Consider the following 19608-nt stretch of genomic DNA (forward strand, 5'->3'; position numbering starts at 1 on the left):
AGAAATATCGCCAAAACGCATTCCATAAGAAAAAGTGAAAGAAAAGAGCATAAAGAAATATCGCCGGAGGAGGAGGAGGAGGAATTTTTACAAAAACAATAGGGACCTCGCAGCGATCGCTGCTCGGGCCCTAAAAAAAAACTCTACCAGTAATCTCAGAATAGAAAGCTTACCTCATGGTTTTGGTATGTTCCCTGGAAGAGTCTTGCTTGTCTTGCTGAGCCTCCCTGATATCACTGCAATCAGCTGGAAAAACACTTCCTGTGAATCCTGTGATTTGCCTCCCACGCAACTGGCACTGCTCTTTGCATTCAGATGTGCTGTCAGTCTTCTGTTCGATCACAGTCATCACCTAATAAGAGCAAGACAAAAAGAGGGTAACAGCTGAGCAAATAGAATAACGAACAATGGAGGGACAAACTGCAGTCTTAAAAATTCTAGGCTACAGTCTTACTGTATGTGTAGTGTATACAATGTGAGTTAATACAAAATTCCTAAAATATCTGAAATAAAGTTATCGGGATACCTGTGATTAAAAAAGATGTCCCTATACAAGTCACTGTATTCAAAGGGGAAAAAAATCATCTCCCCTAGCTAAAGTGCTATTCCGTGTATTTGTTTTCGTGCAGTTCATCCCTATGTGAACTATGTGATGTCAGGAATCTTTAATTGCGTTACTGAAGACTCTTTTATGCTATATAATGTTTGTTATGTCAGGGACTGTCTGTAATTACTGGGTTAACAGCCAATCAGAGATTTCCATGTCAGTACTGGTACTCACATGTTTAGCCACAACCAATGAGATTGATTGACTGTCTATATAAGGGTCTGAGAAATGTGTGTGGTCGCCGGATTATTCCTCACTGTTTCGCTGTGCTTTTCCGCTGCCCAAGGGGGGCATGGCGTCTCGTGATTCTCGATGCATTCTCGTTGTTTTTAGTTTAGTCAAGTTATGTGAATAAATAGTTAAAACCTTATTTGTCAAAAATCCTGGCCAAAGTTCTCGCTCGCAGATTAGAAAACATCCTTCCAACCATTATATTTGAGTATCAAACCGGTTTTATAAAGGGTAGGCACTCCTTCTTAAATATACGGCGATTATTAAACATTATCTATTCCACTCCTGAGGATACCCCTGAGTGTATCGTCTCCATTGATGCTGAAAAGGCATTCGATCGTGTGGAGTGGGTCTACCTGTGGGCAGTGCTGGAGAAATTTGGTTTTGGGCCGAACTTCATTGCGTGGATTGAACTGCTGTATTCTCATCCAGCATCATACAGCCTTGATCCGAACCAGCTCCCAGTTGTCTAATCCGTTTAGCCTGCATCGTGGAACCCGCCAGGGGTGTCCTCTCAGCCCCATTCTATTTGACCTGGTTATTGAACCTCTCGCCATTGCCATCCGTAGCCGGGATGACATCACGGGTATATGGAGAGGCGGCATTGAACATAAGGCCTCGATTTATGCGGACGACCTTATGCTTCTTATTTCAAACCCGACCACTTCTCTCCATTCGGTTCAATCACTACTCAATCACTTTAGTCAATTATCTGGGTATAAAATAAACTTTGAAAAAAGTGAACTGTTTCCAGTTGGCAATATTATATCTGCTTCAGACTTTAGCAATTTTCCATTTAAAATTAAAAATGACAAAATTTCCTATTTAGGCGTCACAATTACCCGGAAGCACAAAGACCTTTTTCAAGAGAACTTCTTGAATTTATCAACTCAAATCAAACAAACACTCAAACAATGGTCACCATGTCCCTCATTGGGCGAATAAATTCTATTAAAATGACAGTTTTACCAAAATTTTTGTACCTCTTTCAGGCTTTACCAATTTTAATTCCCTAAAACTTTTTTTGATCATCTTGATTCAACAATCTCTTATATTTGGAAAGGGAAACGGGCTCGTCTTAACAAAACCCATCTACAAAAGACGAGGGCCGCCGGTGGTCTGGCTTTTCCTAATCTCCGTTTTTATTATTGGGCTGCCAACCTGTGGTGTCTCACATTCTGGTCTCACTTTCATAATCGTCCGGATCCTCCTGGCTGGGTGGCAATGGAGCTGAGATCAGAGGACGACGTATCCCTGGCTGCATTGATCGGCTCCTCTCTTCCACTCTCAACCAGATCTTTAAAAAATCCGGTGGTTAAACACTCAGTGAGGATCTGGTCTCAGTTCCAAAAGTCTTTCAAATTACATGACTTCTCACCATTTAGCCCAATATTATGTAATCACTTTTTCAAACCCTCACTCAATGACCCCACCTTCAAAGAGTGGAGTCAGAGGGGAATAGCATACTTCAAAGATTTATTTATTGATAATAGTTTGGCATCATTTCAACAATTATGTAACAAATTTACACTTTTAAAGTCAAATTTCTTCCGTTATCTACAATTCGACATTTTATAGTTTCTAAATTGCCCACCACACTATTGCCGATGTCAGACTACACGAAAACAGCCCGATTTTAGCCCGACCGACGTGTCGTGGACAAACGGGGCATGTCGTAAATGATTTTGGGTTGTCTTGACGTAGCGTCACCCGTGTAGTGTGACACGTTCAACGACTGGTCGCCTGTTGTCCGGGACGGTTCACGACCATCACGACGAAAGTAGAATTTTTGCTCGTCTTGTCGCATAATGCGACGTACCTACGTCGTCGTCCTTTTGGTTCCACAGGATTGACCAATTGCGGGAGGAGGCGAAACGTTAATCACACACTGAACAGCACTTTATAGCTCTTTTAATTTATGTATACATTTGTTTACTTATTCGTTTATGTATTTATTTATTTATTTATCCCCTGGATATTTCATGGGATGAGGCCAGACAGGTGCATCCCGTGGGGAAAAAAAAAAAAAAAAAGCGCCCCACTGCAGCGCTACAGCTGCATAGAGCGCGCACGCATCCGTGCAACCCGTCAGGCAACGGCGACGTGAATAGAGGACCAAAATATATTGTGACTGTTGTTCTAATAATTTTTGAGATTTGGGCATACGAGTAGGGATGGGCACATATTTAGTGAGGATCGATCACATTTTCATATAGTCGGGCCAGGCCTCGCCGCCTTAACTGTCACCCGCTCTCACTTGAAAGTTTTTTTTTCCCCCCTCGGAGTGAGTGGCGTACTATCCAATGCACCGTACTAAAACAAGTCAAATATGAATAAATGAAGCAGTATAAAATACTCAAACAATATAATATTTCAGTGTTTGATAAAATAATAAAACAAGATGTCAGCCCTCAAATTAATTAACAAAATCTCCTATAATTACCCCGGCGCATATAGGCCTAAATAAATTAAAATACAGCGTTGGCTACTAAATCATATTTTAAACACTACTGAGGAGCAGGGAGCGCAAGCAATGCGCTCACATCACACTTGTCCCATGCGTGCTCCATTCACGTAAACACTCCCTGTCCTTGCCTTTTTTTTTTTTTTTTGTCCCACCTCCCTGACAGTGGCCGACGCATCTCTCTTGGCAAGACAACACGCGATGATCGGCTGGTGTCTTGTCGCGTTCAGACATGTAGTGTGACTATACGCCCCGTCCACGACACGGAGCGAATTTGTCGTGTAATGTGACAGCGCAACTGTCGTGTAAGACAAAAAAATCGCGTAGTCTGACATTGGCATAAGTTCTGACAGGAATATTGTTGACATTGTCCTCTCCTCAAATCCGTACCAGAGGAGGCCTGTCTCTGTTTTTTGCAGCATGATGTTGGCTCTGAAGACGACATCTATGGATAGGATCAGGGCGGCATGGGAAGAGGACCTAAGTGCCCCCTTTTCTGAGGAAACATGGTCATCCGTCTTAAAACAAGTCAATTCCTCATCTCTGTGTGCTTGTCATAATTTAATCCACTTCAAAGTGTTTCACAGAGTTCACATCTCCAAAACCAAACTGGCCACCTTTTATCCCGACATCAGCCCACTCTGTACCAAATGCAATATCTCAGACGGCTCACTCTTTCATATGTTTTGGACTTGTCCTAAACTTAGCAAATTCTGGACAGAGGTTTTTTATTCCCTCTCCCAGATTTTGACAGTGAGGGTGGAGCCAAACCCCCTTATTGGTGTATTTGGAGTCACAGGGGATGTTCGACATTCTTCTGAACAGCGCCGCACTTTAGCGTTTGCCACCCCCCTGGCGCGGAGGTGTGTCTTCCTCAGGTGGAGGGATCCCTTTCCTCCCATGCACGCCGATTGGCTGGCAGCCTTAATGACATGCTTGAAAATTGAAAAGATCAGATACTCTCTCCATTATTCTAATGGGAGATTCCTACGTGCCTGGGGACCTTTTTTTTTAAACATGTGTCAGACCTCTTAGGCCCTTGACATTCCACAATTTGACATCTCTTTTATGTTGTTTATTTTATTGACATTGATTATCCATAATTATTACTAATTGTGTGTGTGTGTGTGGGGGGGGGGGGGGGGTGCTGGATGTCAGTCCTGTATTTCATTTCATTTTGTCTTTTTTGCACTGGAAATCTATGCACTATTATTGCAAGAAATAAATAAAGAGATTTTGCCTAAAATAAAAAAAAGCCTGATTTGTGTCTGCATTTTGGGATCCAACCCTTCAGCACACAACAAACTGGATTTTGAAGCTTTACATTCGTCAAGTTTTATATGTTGAAAAGTAATTGTAAAATTGATTTTAAAAAGATTTTACTGTTCAACAATGAATAACATTTACTACCACCCAAATAAATAAATAAATAAATAAATAAATAAATAAATAAGGGCGGCACTGGTTAGCACGTCGCCTCCCAGTTCTGAGGACTCCGGTTCGAGTCCAGGCTTCGGCATTCCTGGGTGGAGTTTGCATGTTCTCCCCGTGCCCGCGTGGGTCTTCTCCGGGTACTCCGGTCTCCTCCCACATTCCAAAGACATGCATGGCAGGTTAATTGGGCGCTCTGAATTGTCCCTAGGCGTGCTTGTGAGTGTGGATGGTTGTTCGTCTCTGTGTGCCCTGTGATTGGTTGGCAACCAGTCCAGGGTGTCCCCCGCCTACTGCCCAGAGCCAGCTGAGATAGGCACCAGCACCCCCCGCGACCCTTGTGAGGAATAAGCGGTCAAGAAAATGGATGGATGGATGGATAAATAAATAAATAAAGAGAGAGCGAGAGAGAGAGTTAAATTCTAGACCTTTTTTAGACCATAACTACAAAAATTTTAGACCAACTTCGAGACCAAAAAAATCTGAAAAATTCAAACATTCAAACACACGTAACTTGTAATGTCGAGTTTAATTTGACTGACAAATTCTTATGCTCAAAATAATTGCGGTGAGAGCCCATGAAACAACATTTTGCAGTGCAGTAGGGGTAACACATGACTAGTATATAGTAAGTATCTTGTTCAAATGGGGAGATTTTCAAAGACAAAATATAAAGGCAGAAAACAGCGTAATAGACGCATTAAAGTAAACAAGTGTCAATAAGAAGGTAGTCTACCCTCAGATGGTGGGAAAAAAGGTAAAATTATGTGCATTCCTGGCATAAAAACGGATTATGTCTGGGGACATGCTCCCACCTTTCACATTTTAATGCTTAAATTTGATGCATTTTGAAAAACAAAATCAAGCAAAATTAATTAAACGACAGCATCTATCTATGCATTGTCACGTGATCACAAGATACTTACTATATACTAGGCACACAGAGACGAACAACCATCCACACTCACAAGCACACCTAGGGACAATTCGGAGCACCCAATTAACCTGCCTTGCATGTCTTTGGAATGTGGGAGGAGACCGGAGTACCCGGAGAAGACCCACACGGGGGAGTACATGCAAACTCCACCCAGGAAGGCCGGAGCCTGAACTCGAACCGGAGTCCTCAGAACTGGGAGGCGGACGTGCTAACCAGTCAGCCACCGTGCCGCCCGGGGTGAATAATAAGATTGTCATATCATAGGTATGCAGTCTCTCCTTTTTCACATGCTGCTTTCATTTTTGGCATGAGTTCTTTCCGTTTTTTTCCAAACGGTGTTAGAAAAGTCCTCATTTTATGTATATTTTTGTACCCTTGACATGTTTTGCTTTTTGTAGAATTCTTGTTTTATCTTTGTATTTTTCAAATTTAACTCTTTGACCGCCACAAACGTTTAATGACGATTAGTAAAATCACGATGTATGCCGCCATAAATGTTAAATGATGTCAACATTTTTGTTCTCATTTTTAATCAATAGTCATTACAACGTCTAAGTGCAGCACTGCCTGGTCAATGGGTTGTGGAATCAAAAACATTCCCTAACTATCGCCAGCAGATGGTAACATTGTATCTCTTTTCAATGGGCTGCCGGTATATGAAATTACAATGAAGCATGACAGAATCTGATGAAATAGAACATTTTCAAGGATGATGTGAATAAGCAAAGCCTTTGTCATATCAAAGTTTTTTTTTATAACATGTGGCAATAAAAGAGTTAACTGCAATTGTCCTGGGTCTGGTCCTCCCAGTTTCCGGTTTGCCTGTCCGATGTACCCGCTCCTACTTGATCTTCTCCTTCAACTGTAATTTTTCTTTGAACATTTTCATTACTTTCCGTTCAAACTGTTCACATTCCTAAATTCTTCATTTAATCTCACACAGTCTCATACAGTGTCCATTGCCACTACTGTCAACTGCCAGTTCAATTGTAATAAATCCTTAAGGATGTTTTGACATACCAATAAATTGGAGGTTGACTAATGTCCTACAACAGATAGTGTTCAACATAGATCAAATTTATTAACATAACATTTGTTCGTCCCACAGTAGGGAAATTTGCAATTTTGAGGTTTCATTAGCAATTAACTAAGAATTCATATCTTTCTATTCATATGTCTCGATTAATCATGTGACAATGTTAATGTTAAAATAGTACGGATTTTTACATACCTTGCTGTCTTCATTTAACAACTCCACAGCGAAGTCTTCCTCCATTGGATAAAGTGTTTGATGTTCAGCTACGGCCTCGTAAGCTGGAGCTGGCTCAAGGGCGGATACACTCAAGACAGATGGCGAGCTCTGCATTTTCTTATCAAGTGACTCTGTAAAAAGGGCTTCCTCTTTGCATGGGTATAATAAATCCATAGGCTCGATAAACTCAGTAGCTTGGCTGAGGTCAGTGGAAAAATCATGAATTTTCCTGGAGTTACCAAGTGGTTCATAAAATAAGTCAATATTTTGACCTAGAGACCGAAGGTTATCTGAATCAAATGTTTTCTCTGGAGGGTCATCTTGGTTTCCAGTTGCTTGAGTAGCTGAAGACATGTCCTCTGTATTCAAAGGATAACACGCAATCTGCTGTGTTATTTTTGGGTCTCCATATTGGTTCTCTGACTTCAACTTTGCTCGATGATCTGGCCAACATCTTTCATCCCCATCAATTGCTTCATTTTGTTTTTCTGTGACCCCATCCTTTCTTCTTTCCTGCAATGAACATTCTTCTTCCCATTGAAGCGCTGCATCAACATTCACCATGATAAGACTTTTCTGACAATCAGATTGTCCTTCATAAACTTGCGAATCTGTCGCATGATCCACAGTCTGGTTGATAAAAACCTGCTCGTAAGAGTTTGGTATAACAGTAAACTGCTGTTCAACTTGGTGAGAATATGGTTCCGGTTCCATTTTGGTGAAGCACTGGGTTTGTATAGTTTTAACACTTTCCAATTGATAGTCATCTCCAAAGCTCACTGATTCATTTGTATCACAGTGGACAAGAAGTGGGTCATCGTCAAGGGATACTTTTTCATCTTTCATAAAAGAATTTGCACCCGTGTCCTGACAATCTCTTTTGGAACATTCATTTTCCATTTCAACTCCTTCGGCGGTATGATAATCAATGATTTTTTCATTAATCTGTGACTCCCTCGCAGGGTCAATAGCTTGGGTCAAACATGTCTGTTCTTCATAAGTGCATGCTGTTGCACTAAATGGCTCTGAAAGATCTTGGTTAGAACAGTGTTGTAATTCAGTTTGTGGATTTGCATGAGATAGGGTAGCATCATCACTTTCTTGAAAGTCAGATCCAAATGATAATTGTCTTTTTACTGGAGGTTCATCCACCTGGCCATCTTTGTTCTTGTGTGCATTTACCACTATGAATTTTGTCAACAGTTTTGGAAAAAAGTCTTCTGTTTTCTTTTCTACAATTTCCTTGTAATCAGACTCCCTTTTTTCTATTTGTTTTGCCAGGATATTCACCTCTGTATCATCAATGGAGTTCAGTGAAAAAATACCCTCATCTATATGTGACTCAGTAATGGACTGGTCATCTGACACTTCACACGCCATGGGGACAGATCCTCCATCAACAGAAGTAATGGGCACATGGGTTGCACAGTGCATATCCCAAAGTGTTGTACAATCACACAATGAATTGTCACTTCGACTCTCACAACATTTCAGTGGAACTACTGCGTCATCGCGCTCCATCCAGGAATCTGGAGAGCTGATAGCGGAATCATCCATGATTGAGTCAGTTTTCACCAACTCAGGCAACATGGGGTCTAATTGTAGTGAGTTAGTGGTGAATTTGGTTAAGATTTCTTTTGATGGTTTTTGAACATTATCTTCCATACTACGTAGGTTGTCTTCCATGCAGGTGGAATCAGCTAAGGAGTCTTCACTAAACCATGTGTGAGATATTGCTGGTTGAATGGATGGTGAACTGCCCCCTCTGTCCTCTGACACAAAAGAAAACAAGCTTTTGGGTGGGGGTTGTGCACAGCCCATCTGGAACATGGTGCATCTCTCTCTCACTCTGCTGCGATGAACACCATTTCCTAAATGGTGGGTCTCAGGGTCACTGAAGTTGAGGCGCCCCATAGAGACACTCCTTTCGATGAATGGTTGAGGCGCTCTTTGCTAAGGAAGACGCATGTAAAAAGTCAATACAGTACTCATCATCAGGTTAGCTTTTCAAAACAATCTGAAGACATTTGTGCACATGTTTACGAATTAAGTACCTCCTCTATGCCAGGGAAGTGCTGAAGGAACTGTGATATGTATGTTATGATGGACTGTTCGTCTGGTGTGCTGATGGTCACATCTGGGGTACGGAAATAAAGGTGTTTACTAGATTTATGAAATAAAATGTATGTATGAATGTCAATTAGACAGCATTAGCCAGCACAAAACGTCAAAAGGATTTCAAATGTTCCACTCTACTGCTATATTTTCGCATGAAATTGAACAATTCTCTTATTAACATCAACAAATCAGTCACGATAAGAATTTGCCTATTCGCAAAAATTCAACCAATCAACATTAAATTATGTACAATTATGGGTTTTATTAAAGGGATACTTCACTTATTTATCCCATTATAGCAATAAATAGTTAATATTTTGTATATAAATTAATTTGATACTTTCATTATTTTTCAAGTACACTTAGTAGCTTTAAAACACATTTTGCAACTTGCTGTCGACTGAAAATGACATCACAAGAGCTCAGGTAACCAATCACAGCTCACCTGTTTTCTCGGTTTGGTCATGTGACATTCACAAGCTGAGCTGTGATTGGTTACCTGAGCCCTTGTGATGTCTTTTTCAGTCGTCAGCAAGTTGCAAAATGTGTTTTTAAAGGTACTAATTGTGAAAAATAGTGTTGTCAAACGATTCAAATTTTTAATCTGATTAATCACACTTTTAAATTTTGATTAATCACGATTAATCAGCTAAATTACTCGCGTATTTGCGTAATATAAAATAAATACAAAATACCGTAACATTTTGACCTTAACGCATTTTATTATCTGAATGTCATTTGCAAACATTGATTAAATGCATGGACGCAATTCCATGTATTGCTCAAAACGTAACAGTATCATAACAATTGGGTGCAATTCAGCAATTAATTAAACCCAAATTACTTTTGTTTTAACTAAAGTCCCGTCGGGGTGTTTTTGAAAGTGAAATTTACCACCGAGCACACCAACTTGAGTCACTCCGCTCATTTTGGAACAACAGGCGTAGGAAATGCCGTGCATTGACCTAATCACTGACCTGTCCAGCCTTCAATGTAACCATCCGCGGTTACGTTCAAGGCTAAAGTGCGGTCCAAAAAAATAGTGCGATTAATCTGCGTTAATATGTGATTAATTTAACTTTTTTCTGCTTTAACTTTGACAGCCCTAATGAAAAATAAATTTATTATAGGCAAAATATTAACGTTTGACTGCCAAAACTGGCTAAATAAGTAAAGTATCCCTTTAAGCGTTCCAGATTCTGAAAATAGATTTTCTCACAAATTTGCATTTGAAAACTTATCTAGGTGAGGTAGCCTACTTTAAATCATCATAAAGTACCCAAATAATCATCATAACTCCATCAATAACACCATCATTTTTTCTCAGATTTACATTAAACATGCATCATTTTATTCCTTAGTAGATTTACAGAAAACAGTACCACACCTTCAGGCTCCAAAAGACGTGGAATACCCAAGATGTAGTGGGCAATCCTGAAGGCATCCTCAAGATTTTCTCGTGCACTCCTCAGCAAGGCCTTCCTCATGTCTACCAGGCTGGGGTCAATGGATTTGATGACTGCAAGGAAAGCAAGACCACTTCTCCAACTCTCCCCAAAGTCCTGAATTGTCACACCATACCTTGGGAACAAAAGCGGCCATAGAAACAAATTGAATATTGCTCAGAACTAGAAAATAAGAAGACAAAGGAAATTTAGCTTTAAGTGGAGGCTCACACTTACTTGTGCGTTTGCTTCTGTACCCACTGGAGTAGTTTCTTTAAGGCTTTACTGTGTTCTCTTGTGGTTGTGGTCACCATATGCCCTCCAGTCAATGATGTGCTGCAATTGGATAGGTCGGAGCTGGTATGTATGGATGACAAGCTGGAGGTTGAGGGGAACTGGCGCCGTAAGGTACCGGTCAACTCCTTAATCTGCCAGGATACAGAGAGTGATACGATATTATAAAGATGAGCATTTATCACTGGTTACTTGACTATGACTGGTGGAAAAAACATATATCATAAAGAATGAAAGCCAAACAAATCCAACTTGAATTGTAACGGAAGAAGTGGATGAAGAATGGCATGGACTATGCTCCATATTCTGAATATACAATGTTAAGATGTGTTTACACGCGACGCTTTAACAATTCGTGCAGTGAAAAATGAACCTGAAAGTAGAACATATCCAACTAGGGAGAGAGTGAAACCTAGACACTTAGAAGACTACATAATAGAAGATGAGGATTGTGCTAGTGTTCATACCACAGTCGACTACTGCTACAGAGCTGTTTGTGGTATACCGCAAAATTTTGAGGCAGCTATGATATCAACTAACTCTCAAGAATGGGTTAAAGCAATGGATGATGAGATCCACTCATTAAGTGAAAACAAAACATTTACTTTGAAAACCCTACCAAAAGGCAAGAAAACAGTGGGGGGTAAATGGGTATACTCTAACAATTCGTCTAACGTGATCCCATATGGAGTCAATGCAGACAGGCATGTTGTGGCACGAAAGGACAGCATGCGACTCAAAGATGTGTAATAATAATGGGCAATGGGCAACAATTGACATAGGTTATGATACTAAACATTAGTACTGGAATAGTGCAAAAGTCCATTGAGGAAGTTGAAGCACTGCAAGAAGACGCCGTCAAGGGAAGTGGGTCATCATCCAAAACCAGCCCAGACGATCGGGGCAGTTATCTCCATGGGAGCAACGTCATGGTAATGGTCCGCCCCGGATCTCATCCCGACCAACCAGTACAGAACCAGTAAAACAGCGGGCTCTGGGTGGAGGAGTGGAACCCTCACTTGGCTTCGGGGCCCATTGGTGTGGGTTCGCTTCCCCATCTGGGAGACCATGTAAGTTTGTGTGGTGTTTGTGTGAGTGAGTTAAAAAAAAAAGCATCCAAAACGGTCATTGATAACTAACCACCTCTCCAAGCCGCGGAGAAGGGAGGGACAGACAGCAGCGGAAGTCACCAGGCCCACAACATTCAGCCAAACGCAAGAGTATAAAAATGTGACTTAAGACGCGATTTAAACGTTTCTACAGAGGTAGCAGCTCTGACCTCCGAGGGTAGGGCATTCCAGAGCACTGGAGCCCGGATAGAAAATGCTCTTGAACCCACGGACTTCTTTTTAGCTCTTGGAATCACCAAAAGACCACCAGCATGTTGCGAACAAAGGTTTCTTGTCAGAACATACGATATTATTAAAACGACGAGATAGGCGCCAAGCCATATAATATTTTAAATGTAAGTAACAAGACCTTAAAATTGCATCTCAGGTGGACCGGAAGCCAATGCAAGTTGGCTAATATCGGGGTAATATGATCGAACTTTCTCATCCGCGTCAAAAGTCTAGCTGCTGCATTTTGAACTAACTGCAGACTTTTAAGGCTGGTCATGGGATGACCAGTAATACATTACAGTAGTCAAGGCGAGCCGTAACAAACGCATGAATTAGAATCTCTGCATCACCATCAGACAAAATAGGACGAATTTTAGCAATATTACAAAGATGAAAAAAAAAGCAGTTCTAGTAATATTTTAAATGTGCATTTACAAAATCCATTCGTCTGTGTTACTTCCCTTCCCCTAGCAGAGCCGGTCGTAACACATTGGGATTCAATGTACAACTCAAAATATGGAGGAGCGAGGGACAGAAACAGTAACAAGTAGGCTGAACTGAAAAGCAGCGCTTTTATTCAAGACAGTCCGGCCAGGTGTAGGTTGGTGATTGGTTGGGGAGGTCAGGAGCAGCTCATCCGATGCAGTCAAGGATGGTCGCCACCAAGAAAGATCGCGCTGGCACAGCCGTCCAATCTGGGCTTCGCGCTGGCATATTCGAAGCTGCCTTGAACAAAAAACGGCACCAGGCGCCACGCACACACTTGGGAGCGGAAGACTTCGGCGGGCCCGAGCCAACAGCTGTAACACTTCCCCCCCTTAAGATACAAACTATTGTATCAAATGTGAAATGTACAAAAAGAAAAAAATACAAATAAAGAAGAAGCCATACTCACAACCTGGACAGGGCATCAGCACAATGTTTTCCGACCCGTTTTGGTAACAAATGTTCAACTAAAAGTTCGGAACTAACACGCACGGCAAAAAAAGACAAGTGGGTTACAAAAGGTATGAACAGTAATTGGCAGAGAGCTGGATTCAATGTGTAGTTTAAAATGTTAAGAAGCGAGCTCCAGAGACACAAACAATTCTTCTCTGATGGCGCAGTGTTGATGTTTGGTGAATTTACGTGGGAAGCGGCTAATGGGACAGTCAGGGTGGAGTCGGGGAAGTGAGAACGGAAGCGCTTTGGACTGTCAGAACCGTGATTCATTTTTAACTTATTAGAGGGAGGTTGATTGACAACCAGACTTTCGCTTGGGATAAAATGAGTTTTAGAAGTTGCTAGGCGGTTAATCTGTTTCCGGGGTGTTATGGTCGGAATCTTGGGCTTACTTTCTGGTTTAGATGACGAACTGACTTGAGCACGGGGATTAACACGGATATGAGGTTCTGGGGCGCTAGGTTCTATGAAAGCGGCATCAGATATAATCAACCCGACGCCTTTCGGTGGAACTGCGGGTTGATCTGTTTTACGTTTTAGGGTGAGTCAAATTGCAATGACAAGTCCAGGTTTATGGCAATAGTAACGTTTTCATTCATGGATTTTGACAGTGGGTTTCACAGAGGGGTTTACAAATTGAGTACTGGGAATTTCAGTAGAGGCATCAAACACATTTTTATGGGTTAAAACATATTTAGCGTCAAAACAGCAGCTTCAGCGAGTGTTCTTACTTTTTGTTCATTCAAATACAAAACCACACGGTCAGGAAGGTTTTTCTTGAAATCATCAATCAACAACAGCTCCCATTACATCAGCAAAAGTCTCAGCTCCGACTGACTTGCACCATTTATTGAAAAGAGTTGCCTTCTCCCGAGCGAACTCGACGTATGTTCGCTGTGGGGTTTTGGTGTAATTTCTACATTTCTGCCGGTAAGCTTCTGGTACCAATTCGTACACTCGTAAAATGGCTGTTTTAACGGCCTCGTAACATAAGCTGTCTTCTTCGCATTGCCCTTGGGAGGTGTCACAACCACAGGGTTGGGTCAAGGGAGCGGCCCTTCCGCTGGCAAAATGCCCAATTCCACCAACCCATCCCGAACAAGCGCTTTTAATGCCTCTTTTCTAATTTGCCTCGGAAGAGCAATAGAAAAATGTTCCGTGATTTCAACCAGGTCAATTTTCCTGCAAGTATGTAGTTCCTCAACGGAAGGATTCAACAAAAATTCCCTCAAATCAAAACTTGCCATATTTGGCCTATCCAAAGACAATTAAACAAATTGTCCACCTACATGGAAATTTAACTTACAAATTGTAAACGCGAGGGAGTTTAGGCTCCCGGACGAGCCCCCAATGTGTTTTGACCGGCTCTGCTCGGGGAAGGGAAGTAACACAGACTAATAGATTTTGTAAATGTTTGACTCAAAATTGACAGTTTAATTGGGTTTGTAGATGGTTGACAAGGTGTTTTGAAAAATGACAGTCGTAGCCGAGCACTTAAATGGCTCTTAACAGAGACTACTTCACTAACAAAAGAATAAATAAAGGAACAAATGGAGTACTAAGAAAACACGAATACACAAAAGAACTAAAGGTTTAACCAAACGAATACACAAAAGTTCAAATGGCTAAACCAAAAGGAATACACAATAAACACGAACGGGCTTAACGAAGGAATACACAAAAGAGCTCAATTGGCTTAAACGAGTATCTCGATTGGGAACGCACACGAAGAGACACGTAACGAGGAGAGCTGCACCACTATGTTCCAGCCGCCCCGACAAACTGAAAAGCAGAGCTTTTATTCAAGACAGTAGGCAGGTGTAGGTTGGTGATTGGTTGGGGAGGTCAGGAGCTGCTCATCCGATGCAGTCAAGGACGGCCGCCACCCAGAAAGAACGTGCTGGCACAGCGGTCCAATCACAATCAGCTGGCACATTCGAAGTTGCCTTGAACAAAAACGGCCCCAGACGCCACGCACACACACTATGGAGCGGAAGACTTCGGCGGGCCCGAGCCGACATCCGTAACACTCCCCCCCTTAAGATACAACTCCGTTTTATTAAAAGGGTAACTTGTACAAAGAAGGCGGATGGTGGATGACTGGTTAGCACGTCCGCCTCCCAGCTCTGAGGACTCGGGTTCAAGTCCAGGCTCCGGCCTTCCTGGATGGAGTTTGCATGTTCTTCCCGTGCCAGTGTGGGTCTTCTCCGGGTACTCCGGTCTCCTCCCACATTCCAAAGACATGCATGGTAGGTTAATTGGGCGCTCCAAATTGTCCTGATGTGTGGTTGTGAGTGTGGATGGTTGTTCGTCTGTGTGCCCTGCGATTGGCTGGCAACCAGTCCAGGGTGTACCCTGCCTACTGCCCGAAGCCAGCTGAGATAGGCTCCAGCACCCCCCGTGACCCTTGTGAGGGATAAGCGGTCAAGAAAATGCATGGATGGATGGATGTACAAAGAAATAAAATCCAAAAAAAGAAAAAGCCATATTCACAACCTGGACAGGGCATCAGCAAAATGTTTTCCGACCCCTGTTGTAACGAATATCCAATTGAAAGTCCGGAAGTAGCATGCGCGACAAAAAAAGACAAGTGGGTTACGAAAGGAATGAACAGTAATTGGCAGAGAGCCAGATTCAATGTACAACTGAAAATATGGAGGAGCAACGGACAGAGACAGTAACAATACTTTTCCGATGGCGGAGTGTTGATGTTGGTTAAATGTGTGTAGGAAGTAACTGGTGGGGTGGTCGGATTGGGGAGGGTGCGTGAGATCGGAACCGCTTTGGACTGTTGGAACCGCGTTTCCAGTTTAACTTATCATGTAGCAACCATTTCTTGTGCTTTCCCCTGTATTTACAGAAGAGGCCAAACATTACGCGGCCACTGCAAGGCCATCGCAATGCGTTCGAAGGCAAAACAAATATGAATCAATTTCACCTTCTTTGAAAACAAGCATGGGTGGAAGGTATTTACTTGCATAGAAAGCATCGCAGGTTTAAGGGGGTGGAAGGCGGGGCTGCAGCAGGACCAGGACTCAGGAAGCTGTGCTGAGCTTCCAACTCCAACCGTAACGTGCCGGGGGCATGTAATTGATGTTAGGGAGCATGGGTAGCACACAAGGAAGAGGGAAGGGGTGGAGAAAGGAGCACACAAACAAAACAGGCCGACATTAGGGTGGAACTACAAGGGGAGAACACAACGAAACACAACACCCCAACACAGAACGGAGCCGAACGCTCCCGAATGTCGGGCTGCTCTCCCGACCTTCCAACTGTCCTAGTGCAACATGGAATGAATAGTGGATTGGTGAATGAATGGTTGAACTTATGGCGAAGTCATACGAATGAATTGTGGAACGAATGACCAGACGAACTTATGGCTAAAGTTGCACTAACACGAAGGACAGTGGAACAAACAAACACACAAGAGGTATAGGGGCTGGGTACAAAACAAACAAAGGAGGGAAAACAGAGTGAGCAAACACACACAAATACCCAGACACACAAAGCCCGACCCACAAAGCCAGACCACCAGCCTTTTAAACTTTGGCCAATCATGACCACAACTGAAGCTGTTACGGCTGTCGGCTCGGGCCCGCCGAAGTCTTCTGCTCCCTAGTGCGTCTGGTGCCGTTAATTTTTGTTCAAGGCAGCTTCGAATGTGCCAGCGCGACGCTCTGATTGGACGGCTGTGCCAGCGCGACCTTTCTGAGTGCGGCCGCCCTCGACTCGAGCGGATGAGCAGCTCCGGACCTCTCCACCAATCACCAACCTACACCTGGCTGGACTGTCTCAAATAAAAGCACTGCTTTCCAGTTCCTCTTGGCGGCTGGAACTTATGGGCCTTTTCCATCGTGCCCGCATGGCCGTGTACCACATCACACCACACCTCACGCAACCACACCAGACAGCAACCGCCGGTTTCCCATTACAACTGGCGCACGGCGAGAAGGGGGCGGCAACATTTGTACTGTCCACGCCAAGCTTGCACTCCCGCATTGCGTGAACCATATTTACAATTTAATATAGACCACCATGGATGAAATATGGCGATTCACGACCGGCCTGCGAAGACAGCTATTTCTGCCGCTGGAGCTCTCATTCAAGTGAATAAGGAACACACGGCAGCCTCGCGATGTTTTTTTTTAAAACCACAAACATTACAAATTCATCCACAAGTACCTTTTAAATTGTAAATATAGTTCAGCGTTGTTGTAAACATTATTATATTTATTGTACATCATGTATTTTTCACGACCGGGTCGCGAAGCTACTTGTGAATGAAGAGCTACCGCTGGAGCTCTCATTCAAGTAAATAGGAACACATGGCAGCCACGCGGTGTTTTTTAAAACCACAAACATGACAAATCTATCCACAAGTACCTTTTAAATTATAAATATAGTTAAGCATTGTTGTAAAACATTATCATATTTATTGTATATACTGTATTTTTATGACTTTGGCGAAGACCGGCGGGCACTTCTGCCTCTCTCGCTTAAAACAAGGAAATCGGCGTGTGCCACGGCGTTGCTTGCGGCGGCGGCGGCAGCATTGCTGTCGGCCAATCAGACGACAGGTGACATCACGGCCCCGCTAGACCCCCGACGACCCGTGCTGCAGAACCGCTGTCGAAAGGGTTCTAATCAACGGTTACAACGGAACGGCTCGGCCCCGAAAAAGTCCCGTGGAGACACTAACATCCGGGGACAAAAATTGCCACTTCGGTGTGGAATCGGTTACGGTGGAAAAGTGTCTTTAGTGGTGCAGCTCGACTCGTTGGGTGTCTCTTCGTGTGCGTTCTGTAATTGAGACACTCGCTTAAGCCAATTGAGCTCTTTTGTGTATTCCTTCGTTAAGCCCGTTCGTGTTTATTGTGTATTCCTTTTGGTTTAGCCATTTGAGCTTTTGTGTATTCGGTTGGTTAAACCTTGAGTTCTTTTGTGTATTCGTGTTTTCTTAGTACTCCATTTGTTCCTTTATTTTTTTGTTAGTGAAACTAGTCTCAGTTAAGAGCCATTTAAGTGCCCGGCTACGACTTGTCATTTTTTAAAACCCCTTGTCAACCACCTACAAACCCAATTAAAGTGTCAATTTTGAGTCAAACATTTACAAAATCTGTTAGTCTGTGTTACTTCCCTCCCCCTAGCAGAGCCGGTCGTATCACTATGTCATCTGCAAACATCATAGTCCATGGGGATTCCTGTCTAACCTCGTCTGCAATCCTGTCCATTACCATAGCGAACAAGAAGAGGCTCAAAGCTGAATCCTGATGTAGTCCCACCTCTACCTTGAACTCCTCCGTCACACCTACAGCACACCTCACCCCTGTCTTTCAGTCTTTCAGTCCTCATGTCCTGCACCACTTGAATATACCACTCCAGACTTCCTCATACAAAAGTACATTACACAAAAGTACAAGTACCTCATACACAGTTCCTCTCTGGGCACCCTGTCCTAAGCTTTCTCCAGGTCGACAAGGACACAATGCAGCTCCTTCTGACCTTCTCTGTACATCTCAATCAATATCCTCAAAGCAAATATTGCATCTGTTGTACTTATTTTTATTTTTATTTTTTTTTATTTTTTTTACTGCCGCTCACAAATGTTCACCTTTGCCCTCAGTCTAGCTTCCACTACTCATTTCCATAGTTTCATTGTGTGGCTCATCAGCTTTATTCCTCTGTAGTTGCCACAATTCTGCACGTCTCCCTTGTTCTTAAAAATGGGCACCAGCACACTCCTCCTCCATTCCTCAGGCATTTTCTCACTAAGATTCTGTTGAACAACCCAGTCAGAAATTCTATTGCTACCTCTCCTAGACACTTCCATACCTCCACAGGTATATCATCAGGACCGAGTGCCTTTCCACTCTTCAATGCCCTTCTCACTTCATCCTTACTAATCTTTGCTACTTCCTGGTCCACAACAGTCACCCCTTCTACTCTTAGTTCTCTCTCATTTTCCTCATTCATCAACTCTTCTAAGTACTCTTTCCATCTTCCCATCACACCGCTGGCATCTGTCAACACTCTTCCATCCCTATCCTTTATTACCCTAACCTTCTGCACGTCCTTCCCATCTCCATCGCTTTGCCTTGCCAACCTGTATAGATCAGTCTCTCCCTCCTTACTGTCCAGCCTAGCATACAAGTCATCGTAAGCCTCTTGTTTGGACTTTGCCACTTCTACTTTCACCTTACGCTGTATTTGCCTGTACTCCTGTATACTTTATTCAGTCCTCTCAGTGTCCCACTTCTTCTTAGCTAACCTCTTTCTCTGGATCCACTTCTGCACCTCCTCATTCCAACACCAAGTCTCCTTATCTCTTTTCCTACCAGATGACACACTAAGGACTATATTACCTGTCTGCCTGATCACATTTGCTGTAGTTGTCCAGTCATCTGGGAGCACATCCTGACCATCCAGAGCCTTTCTCAACTCCTTCCTGAAAGTCATACAACACTCTTCCTTTTTCAGCATCCACCATATCGTCCTGTGCTCTGCCCTTGGCCTCTTTGACTTCCTCACCACCAGAGTAATCCTACAC

At 42.9% G+C, this 19608-nt stretch overlaps 1 protein-coding gene across 7 annotated transcripts in view; it reads right to left on the reverse strand.

Moving 5' to 3' along the window:
• The window catches only part of clmna (calmin a), a 197489-nt gene that overhangs the window by 157919 nt on the left and 19962 nt on the right, over positions 1-19608 (reverse strand). For all 7 annotated transcript variants that reach the window (XM_077539142.1, XM_077539147.1, XM_077539145.1 and 4 more), the window contains 5 exons: positions 10723-10913; positions 10428-10621; positions 8977-9059; positions 6902-8875; positions 174-352 (listed from right to left, as the gene is read on the reverse strand). In XM_077539142.1, coding sequence (XP_077395268.1) covers positions 174-352; positions 6902-8875; positions 8977-9059; positions 10428-10621; positions 10723-10913 — 2621 coding nt within the window. The remainder of the gene's footprint in view (positions 1-173; positions 353-6901; positions 8876-8976; positions 9060-10427; positions 10622-10722; positions 10914-19608) is intronic.

The sequence above is a fragment of the Festucalex cinctus genome, chromosome 12 (genome assembly GCF_051991245.1).
Source record: "Festucalex cinctus isolate MCC-2025b chromosome 12, RoL_Fcin_1.0, whole genome shotgun sequence".
Lineage (NCBI taxonomy): Eukaryota > Metazoa > Chordata > Actinopteri > Syngnathiformes > Syngnathidae > Festucalex > Festucalex cinctus.